This window comes from Synchiropus splendidus, chromosome 14 (genome assembly GCF_027744825.2).
Source record: "Synchiropus splendidus isolate RoL2022-P1 chromosome 14, RoL_Sspl_1.0, whole genome shotgun sequence".
Classification (NCBI taxonomy): Eukaryota; Metazoa; Chordata; class Actinopteri; order Syngnathiformes; family Callionymidae; genus Synchiropus; species Synchiropus splendidus.
In genome coordinates this window covers 15,350,528-15,367,607 of record NC_071347.1, presented here as the reverse complement: position 1 = coordinate 15,367,607, position 17,080 = coordinate 15,350,528, and the positions used below count along the sequence as shown (strand labels likewise).

Sequence of the window (17,080 nt, the reverse complement as noted above, 5' to 3'; positions counted from 1 at the left end):
CCAGCAGGTGGCGGTGCAGCACACAATAAAAGCAACGCGGTTGAATAACAAGACGTTTTCATTTATTCAATAAATAATTTACATTATAAACAACTGGCGTGTTTCACCACATTTATTTTACAAACAAATACAGTTTGACCTTTCTATTTGATCTATTTTATCCACCGACAAAATAAGAGCTAGATGAAACAAACAAAAATAAAAATAAAGTGCTTAGAACTGAGAAAAACATCAGCGCCGCAAAACTATCCTTCAAAATTCTATTCTCAGGTGAAAGAAGTCCATAAACATTAGTGGTATATGATCAATATAATTCGAGGGATCTCGCAATGATATATTTTTTAAATTGACTCCAGTTCGTGCAGGAGTTCTGCGGCGCTCATGTTTCCACACAATCCCTTTTCAAAATAAAAGTTTCACATTCACCAAAAACATCTGGAGTGATGAAACACAACTGGTAATATACAAAATTACAACTCACAAATCATATGTACACACACACACACACATATATTTGTAGAAGTCACAACACAAATCACACTGATTTAAAGTCACAATCTTTTTTTTCTGTTGTCGTCACACTGCTCCTATATTTTAGTGTATCGCAGTAGCCAGGCCTGCTGAATACTTCAGTGTAGTCATCTCCATGGCGACGGTAGAAAGAAAGACAAGCAGAGCAAAAATGTAAAATGTCAAATTTGTTCAGCGTTTTTTGTTTGTTCGATTGTTCAAATGGATTCCGGATTGACACCTGGACGTGTAACGCTAAACATGCCGCGTGAACTGTTTTGTTTGCTACATTCACATTACAACCAGAAAACACTGTCTGAGGAACTACTGAAAACAATGGCAGAGTGAAAACGCCCTGCTTTTTTCGGGACCAAATCGGCCACAGACACAGCAGTCGTATACCCCCAGGCATGTGACCCGCTACCCTCCACGGCAGACGACTGGAGACCTTCTTCTGCAGGCTCTGAGGAAGCTAACCTGACGTGGCGCTGCTCTTCAGACTAACAAAAGGCGCTGTCAGGTCCTGCCTCGCCACATGAGCGACGCTGGCTTGGCACCAATGAGAGGATCAGAAGTGGGCGGAGCCGCGTCTTTCTGCAGGAGATCATCTTGTCCGGATTCTCGAAGGCATGCGGGTCTAATCCCAGGTGGATATCCTGACGGCCCGGAATAGCGGGACTGTCCCATGTCAGCGCCCCCTTCACAGACCAGGATGCGACGACGGGTGGAGCAATTCAAGATGGAGGAAACCTTCTACGTGTAAAGTGACTATAGATGAAGGGTGCAACACAGGAGGACCACCAGGACGTTGAGCAGGAGGAGGAGGTCTTGGCCTCCCGGCGCTCTGTTCCCGAGAAAGGAGTCCTTTTCATAGATGTGGTACCGTTTGCTGTTGGAGTGGAGCATCTTCACGTCCTCGAAGGCGTAGTAGGCAGCCATGGTGAAGTTGATGTCTCCGGACGAAAGCAGGTCGAAGACGCACGACTGGAAGTACAGATCCTCCACCGGGAGTCTCTCTTTGCACTTGGCCCTGGCAGTCTGGTAGGTGAAGGCGCTGCTCCGGCTCCGACCCGAACCTTCCGCCGCTCGGGCCCGGAAGCTCCTGAAGTTAATGCGCTGGTTGACGGGGCAGCCGTGAAGACACAGGTACAAGTCCTGGTCGTCGCCTTCCTCCATAGAGTTCACCACTTCCTCCGGCATCCGCACGGCGAAGGTCAGGTAGCGGCCCACCTGCCGCACCACGATGGTGGTGCCGATGTACCGGGCTTGGATCTCCACGTGCTGCCCGGGAACCTTCTCCACCACGCGGAGGGTGTTGGCGCCGTGGCGGTCGCCGCCGTTCTTGGAGCCGTCGGCGAACGCACCGGGAAGCTCGTCCGTCTCCGCGTGGTACATCTTCTGGTCCACGCATTCCTGGAAGTTCTTGAAGATGATCGTAAGCTGGAGGAGAGAAAAACACAAGAGTCGGTGACTCACTTCTGGACATCGGAACAATCAAACCCTGCTTGTACTTTGGACTCCTCAGACCGTCCCAGATCTGTAAGGAGATCATGACTCAGTGATAAAACTTCCTCCGACTCCACCATGAGTTCCAAAGTCATCTAAGACAAGCAGATGAAGAAAACACACTGGAGAAATCCACCGACTTCAGCACTTTTTTTTTTCCACAAAAACTTTCCAGAATCTGAAAATTTCACTTCTGTGATGCCTGTCGGGATTTCGGTGGCGCCGCGTCAAGTCATTATTCAGGATTTTATTCTAATGTGAAGTCACTTTTCCATTGAGCTTTAAATAACCTGTATGAATTAAACTTGACTGACTGCTGAGCTCTGGCCCTCAAACACACGCTCCTCTCTTCAGTTGAGACTGGAGCTACGGACCGAGGCTCGGAGATGTAGGTCAGAACAGCTGAGAAACGTGAACTAGCTGTACATGAAAATAACTAGTCAAACCAAGATTTGCTCGAGAGAGAGAGCTAAGTTTTGCGATACAGGAACTCCATTTCTTGCGCTGTAATCGGATCAAAATGTGATTTATTTGAACATGCTAATGGTTAGCAACAGCGCCGCCGTTAGCACGGTATGCTACCTCACAGGTTTTTATCTACATCATTTTAACGTCTGATATCAGGAGCTGCAGATGGAGTCAGATGACGTTTCTCATCTGAAGGTTTCTCCTACGAGACTCACAGCCAGGAGAGAATCAAAGAGACTTTCTATTTTTAAACATATTTTAAATCCAAGAATCCGATTTGAGGCTGTGATTTGGGCTGTTTTTAATCTGCATTTTTTGGTTGGGGAAATATTACCATAAATATAGACGTATTCATATGTGTATCAGCAGCAGTAATTGATTGTACATGAGGAAAGACGCCCCGGACATCCACCTCACATAAACATGAGTCAGCTACGTTGGAACTGGACATTTGTTGCTCTTTTAGCCACACAATACTTGACCCAGGAATGGTCACCAAAAGTTCACGGTGAACAACAATTACTGATTGTTAGCAGTAAATAAGCAATAATTAGTGTTTCCCAATGTAATGAGTTTGCAGACCAGCTTGATACGTTTCAGGTTTATCTGATCTGGATCTGATCTAGATCACCCTGGCAACCGCACACAAGCCTGTTGCGATTTTTTTTTACATTATCTTTGGTCCCTGTCAGACGAACCTCTGTTCTTTTATGTTCTGTAACAAATAGCATAATTTCCAGACAACAAACTGCTACTTTTTTCTCGTGGTCAGAGCCCTGCTGCTTATACAGCGACATGGATAATATATGGATTTTTACAGGCTAAAGAGCGTCATGCTACCTTGAGCCTTGTCACATCAAACTGGTGAAATCAGAGGCGTTTTATTGACCTTAAAGCGCCCCCTAACCCTGTTTTCACCAGCGTGTCCGCAGCTCCGCCAACAGAGCCGATCTCTTGGAGGACCGGAGATGAGGAGCAGAAGCTGAGACCAGCTGTGGTGTCAGTACTTCAGACACGCGGGCGGAAACAGCGCAGTTTGAGCACTTTATTGTGAATAAAAGATGTGATAAGTTCATGATCCAAGTTCAGAACATTGCCTAGATTGTTTCATGAGTCAGTCTCCAAGCTGTTTTCAAAACAAGTTTAGAAGTGATCCTCATGCATTTTGAAACCTTTCTACAGTGCAGACAGCACCACTGCACCCATGGCTTATGTATGAACAAGATCTATTTTCGTTCTTAAATTGAATGGTTTAATGGCTAATATTCTGCTGCACACCATAGTCTGGAATGTATGGTAGTTAAAATAGAAAATCATTGTCTTGTGTGTTATGGTCTGAATGATCTGGAGCTGGTGAGAGGACGACAAGACGTTCAGCTAGAAAACACTTCAAACATCATACACTCTGATGGCTTCATTTTTAGCATAACGTGTTAGTATTATTGCACTCTATCTAATAGACAGAAATCAACACTTCACTTTGGATATCTAGTCGACAACTTGTGCAACGCCACTTCAGTGTCACATTTCAGCGCCGTGAAGGTGGAGTGGGGGGTGGCAAGGCAAACACCCTCCAAAAACACGAGTCTCGGCCATGTAAAATCAGGCCTCAGTTCGCAGACACAAAGAAGATCCATTCATAGCTTTGAAAAACCTGCCCGTGAACCCCAGAACTATGCTCCGGGGAGTGGCGTCTGGCCAGCGCCGAGCAAGGCACTCCGCAGCTAATTAAGTGGGACTGGTCAAGATCCTGCGAGCCGGGTCCCGTCGGGCACCAATGAGCCCTTGTCAGAGGCGCGACTCCAGCCCGGTCTGCGAGGCTGGACAGAAGACGACGCTGTTCCCAAAGTCCTGGACACAAAGCTGCGCTAAAGCCCATCTATTACCAGAAGGTTCTTGTTTGCACAGGTGGCTCTGGCTGGTGCCTTGTTTTCCCCTTTGTCCAGATCTTAAAAAAAAAAAGAAAGTCTGATCCAGCTCCAAGTAAAGCAGTGTTTAATAAGCAACGCGGTTAGTGCCCCAACTTGACTGGAGGAAAATCCGCGAGCGCCTAATGGAGCGCCATTTAGACGTCGTGATTACAGAAAATGATACAAATGTGATGAAGGGACAAAGCCTGTCTAAAACCAGCGTTTAACTCCGGCACAATCGTCGCTGTCCAATCTTGTCCAAATACGGAGCGTCTCGCTCGCACTGCCAACGAAAATCACAACCGGCGCAACCTTTGTTTTTGACCTCGGGTTCAACAGTTTGTGAGTGGGACGTTTATTTAATCACAACAGCATCAAGAAGACCCATGATGTCGGGGAGAGACTCGCTCGCACCACTAAGTAGGTCAGGCTGAGGCCTTTTTTTTCTTCTCCCCCAAACCAAACCGCTCCATGTCACAGCGACGCTGGATCACGCCTGGGTTCTGGACGTGTGTGTGGACATCTGAAGGGCCTGTCCAGAGGGTTCTGGTGCTGAGAAAACACTAACAAGCAGACAGCTGGGCAGACGACCAGAGCTGCAGCCGCTCAGCGTCGCCACATGAGACAAAACTCACACATGCAAAAATATGAACCGCAACTTGTTTATCCTGCAGTCACCCCCGACTAGCTTGCTCCACACAGACCGCCAAGAGCGAATGAAAGGACGTGTGGCACGTTTGCTTCAAACGGGGCTAATTATTTTTAGACTTCAGGTGAGTCTTTTTTTGTGTTGTCAAATGTACAGGATTGTGCTCTCATTTCACCCCACATTGCCTTTCAGTTTTAGTGTTTGCAGCCAAGAGCTGTTGCTTGTTTCAAGCCGACAAAACATCAACCAAGGAGTGAGATTAGACTAGTAGACGCATGAGTGCTATTTTTGCTCACACCAAGCTTAGTTATGGATATTAAACCTTTACGCCTTCTAAAATACTTTCATATTCTCTTGTACTTTCGTCAGTGTAACGGACCACGTCGGGTTTTTAGCTAGCGGGGGACCACGTACTTTGGATTGGACCCAGGCTTCTCCCCAGCGCAACAGTGATGCAAGGCACTGGGATCTTAGGGCAGCTTTCTGCTATTTTTGTCACTGCGTAGTGACCGACTTGCAATGTCAGACTTCGCCACCATCAGTTGATGGAGGGGGGCTTCATCTCCACCTGCCCCCACCTGTAAAACTCAACACTCTCAAGCTACATCTGGCAAGCAATATTATCATGTGTGGCTCTCGACATGACCCCCCCACCACTCGTACTACAACCCCCATAATGCATCGCAACAGGAGAAGTGTTAAATAGCGTCACATTTGAAGAGGCCGCACTCATTTTTGGATCATCAACAAACAACAATAACAACAATGTGCTACTATATTGTTTGCGGATGCTGGATACAAAAGCTGCAGCTGTAGCAAGAAACAAACTTTGGTGAGAAGCATCTTGTAGCTGCAGTTGTCTACTTAATTTTAGGATTTTTTGGTGCAACCCTTAAGGTAAAATACTGTTTTCATCTCTGACGTTTCCCCATGAGTGGGTCATCCAACCCAGGTCTGTCAATAGGGGGCACCGAAGATGTTTTTCATCAGCAGACAGTAGCCCCAAACATAAACATCAACATAAAGGTTGATTCATTCTTAAAGCAAGTGAGTCACGGCCAACATTTAAAGAGTGCGACAATGACGTTTACACAGTTTAAAAAAGAAGTCCTCACCTTGCTCGTAGCAGTTGCTGATGATCCCGGCACCACAGGGGTGTTGGTCACCTGCACCGACAGGTATTTGTTGTGGATGAGCGGCCAGGCTCCTTCCACCCTACACGTCTGGAAGTCATCGTTGAACGTCCGCAGGTGGGGGTCGCCGAAGAAGCCGCAGTGGGTGTAGTTCGGCGGCGCCGCGTTCCGCGGGAGACTCCGCTCGTAGTGACACACCTCCGGGCCGTCCGAACGCTCCTGAGTATCCGGTAGCAGCTGAGGGGACTGAGGGAGGAGAGGAGGCCCGGGCCGTGGTTGGGATGTGGGACCCTCTTTGGGGCAGTTGTGTTGGCTCATTAAATCCTCGATTCCATGTTGCGCCGAGTGGTACGCCAAGTCGCCCCTGCAGGTGCGTGCGGTTCTCCGCACGCAGCTGGTGTAGGTCCGCAGCGCCGTACAGAACTCCTCTTCCGGCGCAGAGTTTGACGTCGAGGCCCAGAATTCCGAGTTACACTTGAGGATCTTGCACTGCAGACTCACTGCCAGACAAAAACAAGAAATGAATTGAAGTATTTTGATTGGCGTTTACACACAAACTATGGCAACTTCACAACAAAAACAAGCTCCAGAGCCCCCGGCGGGTTATAATGGTTGTTTTTAACATTTTTTCAAAGGATAGAAGTGAAGTATCCTGACATAAACTACAATAGAAACAACCTGCATTGCTTCTTATTGACTGACATCAGTGCTTATCCCAGTTTCTGAATCAGATCAGAATCAGAATTTTTTTTTTTAAGAAAACCTGTAGCAGTGGATTTCAGGACGCTCAGAGACACCATAGTCAGTATAAACATCAACATGACAAGCACATATACAAAGGAAAATATCCTCAGGAACCTGTTTAAAATGCACTATTATAAAGCCCTGCTCAAGATAAACGCACAGCAAGATTCACTCTTTTAAGTTTGAGCTTGTTTAAGGGTAAATAAAGCCATTAGCAGCGCTAATCTGCAACTGAGAGCATTGGATGGGATATCCGGCCAACGCTTTACACAAATATTCTTCAAACATTTCCCAGGGTGTGTTGTTGCGACACCATGTTTAACTAGTGTGGCTTTTATTTGAATGGCCTGCAACACCAAGTGTTTCCAGGGAGGAGGGGGTGAGAGTCATATCCACACTTTTAACAATAACCCTGCTGAAAGCCTGCGCCACACACACACACACACTCTCCATTTACCAGCCATTTGATGGATGGCAATAAACCCTTCTTGATCTGGACTATCAGTGCTTTATCACGTTGTTGTTTGACGGTAAGTGACTTAAGAGGGAAACTGATAAGAGTTTGGTAAACACTCCCAGTGTGAAGACAGGAGGTGAGTCCTGCAAGCAAAAGTGAGCGTTTATCAAATCACACAGCCGTGTTTTTAATCAAAATATCTGCTTTTAAACACAAACATTTGGGCCCATTGAAAGAAAGCCACATCAGGGGTCGAAAGGCTCCACAAGACTTTTTTATAAAAGTTTTCAGGGGCTGGTGTGAAGGACTGAGGCATGTCCCCATCCCCCAAACAAAACAAGAGTCAGGGGTTGCAGCTGAAAGACCCCCAGTTCCTTTCGTCCACATGTGTGGGGAGAAAAAGAACAATGCAATTTAAGGCTTTCTTTCTGGAGCCACAGAGACACAGACAATGAAGTCAACAGTGATAAGAATCTCAGATCAATGCTCTGTTTTGATGCTATCTAGAAAGGATGTGCCGGACATTTATACGCGTTATTAAACGATTAAAATACATAATAAACGTGTCATGTTTTAGGTGTTTTAACAAAAGTTATATATATTTAAGAAGGGTGTTTCTTACCGGAAGGGAAGAGCGAGAGAAACACAGCGACGACTCTGCACACTTGAAGCGCCGAGGGTCTTCCTCCTTTCCCCATAACCATCCATCCAGCTCGGGGTCGCACTTCGCTCCTCTCCCTGGTCGAACCGGAAAATGGAAGGACACAAGGAGCCGAGTTAGAGGCGCTGATTCGTCGCGGAAAAAAACAGCAGGAGAGAGTCCATGGAAGTGTTCCACAGGCGTCGTTTCATCCCGGTGGCTACTTTTTCGTGTTCGGGCTCGGAGAAGTTGGCGGAGCTAGCAGGCGAGCTAACACTGGAGCAGGCGGCTACAGGGGCAGGTAGTCGCTGGGTTCTTCCCCGCAGGGAGTGTCGACTAGGTGCAGCCTCTCAACCAATCACAGCCGCACGGAGCGCACTCAAACCCCCCTTCCACAAGTTTCGAATTACATCTCAAAGTGCAGACTTGTTCCGAGAGGGCTGACAAAGTGCCGTGGAAGATTTGCAGCGAGCAGAAACACAAGGTAGATACACGGTGAATGCAACGGTACACAACGAACCTCTTCTAAACACACTTTATTGAACCGTTTAACAAGTTCAACAAAACTACACGAATCCAGTTGGTTTGACAACCCAAACCACCCAGATTTATCCATCATAAAAGCCCTATTATTTCTTAAAACTTGTATAAGTTTGAGGTTCTAAATAGGGCTGCAACAAGTATTTAAACTTATATATATATGTGCATTGTTGACTAACCGATTAGTCACCAACTGCTGGACCATTGGGACAACAAGGAATTCAAACCCCATTTTGAGCAACAAAAGTGCTCAATTGAAACCTGTACACTATGAAAACATTAACATTACTACCTGACCGCCACCGCCACACAATACGCTTGTAATAAAACAGAAATAAACAGTGTAGCCAATGACAATTTACATAGATTTTTCCATTTTTTTTATTGTTTTTATTGAGTGTTTTCAACACTATAAACACAAGCCTGTGCGTTTGTCAACCAGCACACGTCATACACTGAAAAGTTCATTCATAGTCGCTCTTAATACAATCATATATTTTTTCAAATAATCTTCTAAGATTTGACTGTTTTATAACTGGTAATCTACTAATCTTAAGCACATGGAATCATTCAAGTGTCAGACTGTGACAACACTATCTCTTTCGTTTCCACCGATATTTTATCATAAAACCAATTTCTATGTAGAGGTTTGCTTATTAGGTGTTTATGAAAACAATCCTTCACTCTATTAGACTTTGTGTCGGAGACAAGAGAGTTGTCGCTTCAATATGTCTCACCCCTTATTAAACAGATTTTCGCTCCCCTCACTCATCTGTGGCGTGGAGATTAGTTTCTTTAGGTAGCACACGCCTTGTGATTTGTTCAGCTCCTCTCTCTCGAGACTTAGTGTTATTACACCACAAAAGTGATTGCAGTGTGAGGATATCAAGTTCCATTCACCTCATGAATCTGATCCGAGTGGTCGTGGCCATGAGCTGGAATGATGAGTTCTGTTTACCTCCTGGGGCTCATAGTTCAAGGGCTTTTCATTTATTACAGAGAATGCTGTGCAGTTTATGCTCTGCTCAGTTCTGTTAGCTTCCTGCAAATATGATTGCAACTTCAACAGACTGACTGAGTCAACAACATGCTCTTTCCTGCGATAAAATATTAATATTCTTGTTAAATTATGAGTCCATCACATTGTCCCACCTCTAATACATACTGTAACGGATGCTCTTCTGTTGAAATGGTGAATCACAGCAAATCACAGTCCTAGAAAGACTCCCGTGTTCATTCAAATAACACATTTTGTGACTATATTATGATGTTGAATATTGCTTTTAGTGTTGACAGTTGTACCAAATCACTGTCCTATATTCTAATGTGGACCACAGCTTGACTGTATTGGAAAGCGGTGAAGTTCCACCTTCGAAGCCTTTCCAAAGATGTGATGCTCTGATGTGAGATGTTGAAAGAGATCTAGAACTAGTAGGGTGACAGGGTAGCATCCATATAAGACACTTCTAGATTAGATTAGATTAAAGATGGCCATTTTCCTAGTGGGGTCAAATAGTGCTGGAAATGGAAGGTGAGGTCCAACAAATCACCTCTCATTCCTGACTTCCCTTCATTGTTTCATTCTTCCACACGTGCTATGAGCTTGAAACACTTCCCGGCATTTATCACAGAGTGCGAGTTGTTTTCTCTAGGGCCACTTAAAATGGAGTGATAATTGTTGAGGATAACACAAATAAAGACAGGAGTGGTTCAACCTGTCACCTCAAAGTGAAGGGAGGGGGGTCAGGGAAGGGTCCTCAGTTATATTTAGTTCCTCTTTTTGCTGGTGCGGATGCATGTTGCAGAAGCGCCACATTCATTTCTCCCAACTAGACAGCGCTGGTGGTCGAGCAGCACCTGTCGCATGGACCTATGAAGGTTCTAAAAACAATCATCTTTTGAGTCACTTGAACATGATCATCTTTTCAATAACAGTATGTAGTATATAGCTTAATAGCTCATGTTTATTTTATACTTTTAACTTATTGAATTTGTGTTATGGATTTACAGAAAAAGATCTTTTATCACACCCACATTGCACCTAAATTCTAATGAAAAGTAAACCTGTTGATACAAGTGGTGTCTGGCCACACCTCATTTTGGAAATATCCACAGGGCAATGTCACATTTCTAAACTCATGATGTATGCGTTGGGTATTGCGTACTCACTTTTGAGTTATATATTTCAAGAGCGTGCCGTGTATATGTCTTAAACACCGACCCACAAACAGCTACAGAAATGAGCGCGGCAAAGTAGGGCAGAGAATATGTTGACCTATTTCATATGTCCGCATAAAATCCACGGTGCTTATCGGCCAATGAAGTATAGTGCTTTTGAATTTTAGCTGACTCTAAGAGTTTCATTAGGCGGCCTAGTATTCAGTCAGGTGGTCAGAGGATGAATGAATCCATGTTCTCTGTCTGGTTACAGGAGAGTGGCGGCTGGCTGGAGATGAACGTGCGGTCTGAGACAGGTAGGGCTGTTTTACACTGTGTTTCTTCAGATTCATATTCTGGACTGAACACTGTAGTGTGTACATTGTGGCACATCAGCTATATGAAACTTACCGAATTTACCATTATCAATACGCCATCGAACGGTAATTCAGTAAAGAATCATTTGTAAAATACAGAAATTAAACTCCTATTCTTACTCCAGACATGATCATTTCCAGTATTTCAATTAAGTTTTAATCTAAATATAAGATTAACTTAATGCAGAAATGAAAGTAAAACAATTTTTCTGACAGTGTTTTACACATATCATCACCCAAATTTGAATTTCAACTTTATAGCGCAGATCTTCACTGAAAAAAATAGACACCAAGTTACATTGAGAATATCATCTGATTTAAATCCAGGAATTACAATATAAAACAATCAGAATTGCTATTGGGTCACACCAATATTCATGCAATGAATCCTTTCTAGTCATAGTGTTGGATCACATTGTGATTTCATGATATGCAGAAGCATGGCACAGTCAATGTGGTTCTGAAAATAGACTGCTTTGATACGTCGCTTGCTATCAAGCTCTCAGAGGCTGTGGTGTTTTATGCATTTGTTAAACAGCTTGGCGCTTTATTTCCAGTCCACCATCCGACCCAGAGCAGGTGTATTAATGGCCGACTAGAACGGCTTTGATGTCGCCTGAAAAGAATTTAATATATTTCCCCCCCAACTCTCCTCTTAAAGGCCTAATCCCACCTCCTTTGATTGTCCGTCTGGTGCACAAATCACACATCACCACTGTCACTCCTCCTGAAGCACCATCAGACGGACTGCAGTGTACTCAGGTCGTGGCTGGCTGTGTTTTTCCACCCAGCAGTGAATGTCTTTGTGATTGCTGTCCCTCTCCTGTTTGATGGATTTGACGGCGCACAATGAGCTCTGAGCCTACGCATGTTTTCAACAGGGGTGGCCGAGCGCCGCCTGATTCGCTGGGCTAATACTTGTGCTATTCAGCGGCGAAATGAATGACTGCAGCTGAAAGGTGTGAGCCGCTCGCCGGTGCGTTGTGATGAATTGCGGAACATTTTTGGGCTGCTTGGCTGAGACGCCGCGGCTCGAGGCGCAAATTCAGGATTGACGCGGCCCGCGGTGACGTTAAATCAACCGTTCTGAATCTTTTACCGTCTGTTTCAACCACCTGCTTTAGTGGGTCGAGTCGAACTTCTGTAAACACGATTTGAAATCTGATCATAATTTAAGAGTATTTTTTTTCTTCTGGCCTGTGTTTGAGTGTACACAGATTGTCACGCTCATTACTCAGGGCTATTTCTCAGCGAGATTCAACTTCAAGAGGAGCTGTCAGGGACGACTCCTGCAGCATGAGGTGTGCATTGTTGCTTCATGATGCAGCCTTTAAATAATTGACTCAAATTATTTTAGACTGGGGCCTTTTTTTGGGCCCCACTGAACAGATGAAATAATCTGAAGAATGTATCTATATTGAAGATATTTGATACATCCAAAAGCTTAAATATTCATCCTTCAATAAACCGAAACACAGTAACACACAAACACAGAGGTAATTCCAGACAGATGGCGCTCAAACATTCATGCTTCTCAATTATGTTGGGTGCTATACTGGAAGTTGCTCTACGAAGAAGCCGATTCGTGAGCTGGAGAATCTTGTCTTTGTTGGAGGAACAGTAGTTGAACAGCACCTTTCATCATGGGCTCTAAACTTGTGGTGAACTTTAGGATGTTTTTTGGATCTTGTTTTACTGCCTATTTTTGACCAGTGAACTACTGCTGACATCTTGATACATCGACCGAAGAGGGGTAAATTTGGAGGTGCCACAGTCAATGCACTGAATTACCTGAAATAATGACTTGTCAGCTAACTCTTAGCTTCACTGACTATATTTGGTTTAGACTGTTGTGTTTATCTTGTTTGTGTGTCAAAGTAACTTGAAAAGTTATGGACGGATTTGGATGAAATTTTCAGGATATGTGTGACATGGTACATGGAACAAGTGATTCAATTCTGGGAGTGATCTGGGTCACTGTCTGGATCCAGGAATTGAAAGGGCTTTCAATGATACTTTGTCATCGAAGCTGCTTGGCGGAGGTTTGCACTCTCTGAGCGCTTTTCTAGCTGCCATTGCGCTAACAGGTACCATAATGCATGTGTCAATAAGTCATTCCCATAATGGTTTAAAAGCCTATATATATATATATATATATATATATATATATATATATATATATATATCAAGTATCAATATTTTTGATTCTGTATTGAGGCCAGATGTATCAAATATTAGTGATGTATGTAATTTAATTCGATAGATATATTTGAGCAATGACGACCCATTTTGAGAAGAAGAGCTATATGTCAATGATTTAATAGTATAAGGAATAAGGAATAAAAATATAATAAATATATGATATATTTCTGGTTTCTGTGTGCTACTCGGAACATGTGATCGCGCATATTTCCTGAGCACCCACCTGCAACACGATAAATATCCAATAATGAACAATTTAGAACCTTTGAATAAATCAATACTGCTTATTGATCGACAGTCGATATCATCTGTCACCTTCTGAGTCAGCTGAGACCCAATCCATCGTATTGTCCGATACAAATATCATTCATGAAACAACATAACTTGGGACTGCACTTTCCATGTTTAAACCATTTGCTTATATATTTGAATGAATGAAATTGTATGAGGATTTTCACTATATGAACGACGATCGTAGCTACAGCTGAAATAATTCTAAATTTGGGACATTATTTTTTTAAATAAAACTGTTTGTAAAAGACCTGAACCTGTGTGGCTCGAAGATTGGTCAAACACGACACCAAAAATGGTTGTAATTTCTGACCCCAATATGTTTCAGAATTCAGTTGGCTTTAAAGAAATCCAGAATTCGAGATCATCTGTGGATGCACATGCTGTAACAGGTTGAGGTGACATTTGCTTAAGCATGTCTATAAATCCAGGAGACATATTGCAGTCAGGTTTGTTTCACAGTTTTACATCTCATCCTTATGAAACAAGCTTTGTTTTGCCAACAGATGCTGCTTGTCAGGCTGTAATCGTGCCACAATCGCACATGGCTTTAGGAGGACAACTAAACCTGTCATTATACTGGAGCTTTATGGACAGCTCACGTATTGACTCTAAATGTTATGCAATTACGGTGTTAAAGAAAGCTGTGGCAGAGTGTTGGGCTTCTTGTGAGGATTAGATGTGAGCACACAGAGCGAGATGTACGCGACAGAGTTTCGCATGTCATGATGAATGAGAGGAACCAAGTGAGGCTACCTTGGCGAATGCATGAGCTCCTGCAGGACAGCGACCAGCGACGAGAGGAAGCCCTGGAAAAACACCTCTTGGAGAGAGCGAGCAAGTCAAAATAATCCGAATTCAGCCGCGCTCGGCTGGGTTCTGAGCACAAAAGGCTCCACCATGGTGTCCGACAGAGAAGCGAAAGTTGAGAGTCATGAGTCTGCGATCAGATCAGTCCCGCAGTTACTGAACTCATTTGACTATCAGTCGATCGGGAAAGAGACATTGTGATAAATGAAGTCTGGGTAATTGCCTCCGTCCGAGCTGCAAATCGTAAAAAAAAAAAAAAACATGAACCGCCGGGTTAAATGGTGGAGGAGCTGGTGGAAAATCGCCCCGAGGGTGAAGCTGCTGCTGCGGCGGCGGCTGCTGCCGGAACGCTCCGCTGTCTGGATGTTGTGAAATGGCTCGTTAGAAAGTGTGAGAGAGACAATGATCAGCTCTGCGTGACGCCACTGACTCTCACACACACACACACACACACACAGTGCGTGAGTTTCTCACACACATCCGAGGCAGACCCCTGTGCGAGTTCAGTTTGCTTCAATTGTATTTATATAGGTATTAAACGCTCCCTTGACTATTATTGAAAGTGAAAGTATACTTGTTTATGAAATTAATACACAAGAAAAAAAAGTGATTTAAGCTCTCGTACATATGAATATCTAATATACATAGATTTCCTGTTTTAAATTTCCATTTAATCCTCCAAACTCATTGTTTCATATGGTTTTATTTAATTGTGGATTTCATTGCCTGCATTACTGACCAATAACAACTACCTTATCTTTCATCTCACTCCACCATAAAGAAAAATATTAGAATTCCATTACACACCAATAAAAGTGTTTACAACAGGTGGGAAAATATGACAAAAATGACGATTTATTTTATATAATAATGAGCTTCACTGCTAACAAGGGTTGATTCCCTTGGAAGACGCAACCCATAACATTTTATTTTATATATTTATTTATCTTGTACAAACATGGCTGTCTTTTGCATTGAATTATTTGTGAATATTCAATCACCCTGTTGGACAAACAATCAAAGCATCAATGCTGTGGATTAAATATCGAAAGTGTATTTTTCCCTCTCAAAGTACAATAAAACCATTCTTTTCTCAACTCTGTCTTTCAAAAATAAGATCATATGAAGTACTGTGGTATTAAGTATATCATTTGTGGTCGCCGTTGTTGATACGTTCGCAGGGTGCACTTGTTTCTCGTCGCTGCCAAATGTATTCATCCTACTCAAACGCTGACACCCCTTATTGACGTAAATGCTGTCTGAACACTGACTGGTTGAGTAGAGTTGTCGCCTTCCACTACACAATAGTGGTGACACGTATCACAGAAAGAAAGAAACAGAACTTTCTCTTCCAGTTTAAAAAAGGAAAAGGAGGAAGTAATTTGGTAAAACGTTTTTTAAGAGAACAGAATGATGAATGTAAAATTCTGTGTTTCATATATGTTATACTTACATTAAATCGAAGCAAAACTCTCCTTTATAAAGAAAAAAACACTAATGTTTTAATGCAAAACAAAAACCTTTATTAAAGGATACCTTTTACATATGGTCCATGTTTGCTCACTGAGATACAGACGGTCAACATTTGGGTATCAGGAATCAAATATGGCTCATATTTTGGAAAACATAGTTAGTCTATTGACCATTTTCTTTTCTTTAGAAGTGAAATTTTGGCCTCAGATTTGCTAGGAACATTAGTTGTCTAGAACCTTTAAAGTTCAGATTTTTAGGATACATTCATAAAGGTTTACTACGGGGTAAAAGGGCTGAACAGACAGGATGTTCGAATTTATAAACCAATAATTGACAGGTTATTAAATATTCATGTGGATGAGAGCTCACTAATTGACAATAAAACAAAGAAGAAAAAAGGGTATTAGTTTTCATCTGCGTTCTCTTATGGGACCGTGTGAGTACAGCGTTGGTTGTTTATGAGCGATATCTGCGTGTTTTGAGTCCCTGAAACAGATGCTTTTGCAACCAGGTTCCAAAGATTAGAAATCGTTGGTTTTTGTCTTGGTCTGTAAGACCAGGTCCCCCATATGTCAGAGTGCTTGGAACAACAGGCGACATTCTTGGCAAGAGTAGTACATAGTAAAGTGTTGTCAACTGTACTACTTGGTTTTCTGTGAATTTTTTTGAATACAGTTGGAAAAAAAGAGTACTTTTAGTGTACCCTATTATTGTTGAGGGATAGGAATAGTGAACATTTGTGACTTTTTCAAAAAATGTTGAGGTGAAAAATAAGACTTTTACTGAACATTGGTTTGGTTCAACCTAAAGATCCTGGGTAGCTGGGACTGGCTGCGGAGCCCTGCAGCCCCACAGATGGAATAAGTTGAAATCAATAAAGGAATATATGCAAAGAGGCACATGGTTGAAATTAATTTGGCAGGTTGAGGGAATTAAATTTTCTTTCGGCTGTATATTTTTCAAGCCCCAATTACGCTAAAATGCTCTCCCTGCTGCACTGGTTGTTTCCCATGGACATGCTTGTCTCATTGCCGCATTAATTTCTGGAATTGATTGTGACCAAACAGCCATTTGTTACGTCCCATCTCTCCCTGGAAAACATTTAGTGTCCCCCTGTCTCTGGCAGACCAGAGGTTGGAAAAAGACAAATCCATAATAATTGGGATTTAATGGAGGATCAGGTGGACAAATGCTTTGCAGCTTAGGGGGAAGG

General features: G+C 43.2%; 1 protein-coding gene across 1 annotated transcript; it reads right to left on the bottom strand.

The window, feature by feature from the left end:
* Positions 1 to 59: 59 nt before the first annotated feature.
* Positions 60 to 14,757, bottom strand: rgma (repulsive guidance molecule BMP co-receptor a). The gene is made up of 4 exons (XM_053886290.1): positions 14,341 to 14,757; positions 8,000 to 8,115; positions 6,159 to 6,676; positions 60 to 1,950 (listed from the first exon to the last, which is right to left on the bottom strand). Exons 1-4 carry the CDS (start codon positions 14,352 to 14,354, stop codon positions 1,279 to 1,281), a joined length of 1,320 nt encoding a protein of 439 aa, XP_053742265.1. The 5' UTR covers positions 14,355 to 14,757; the 3' UTR covers positions 60 to 1,278.
* Between the last annotated feature and the right edge of the window lie 2,323 nt (positions 14,758 to 17,080).

Coding starts and splice junctions, on each gene's coding strand:
- rgma (XM_053886290.1), bottom strand. Junction 6,677..7,999: donor TCTCTCGCTCTTCCCTTCCG/GTAAGAAACACC, acceptor TTTGTCTGGCAG/TGAGTCTGCAGTGCAAGATC. Junction 1,951..6,158: donor CAGCAACTGCTACGAGCAAG/GTGAGGACTTCT, acceptor TCTCTCCTCCAG/CTTACGATCATCTTCAAGAA.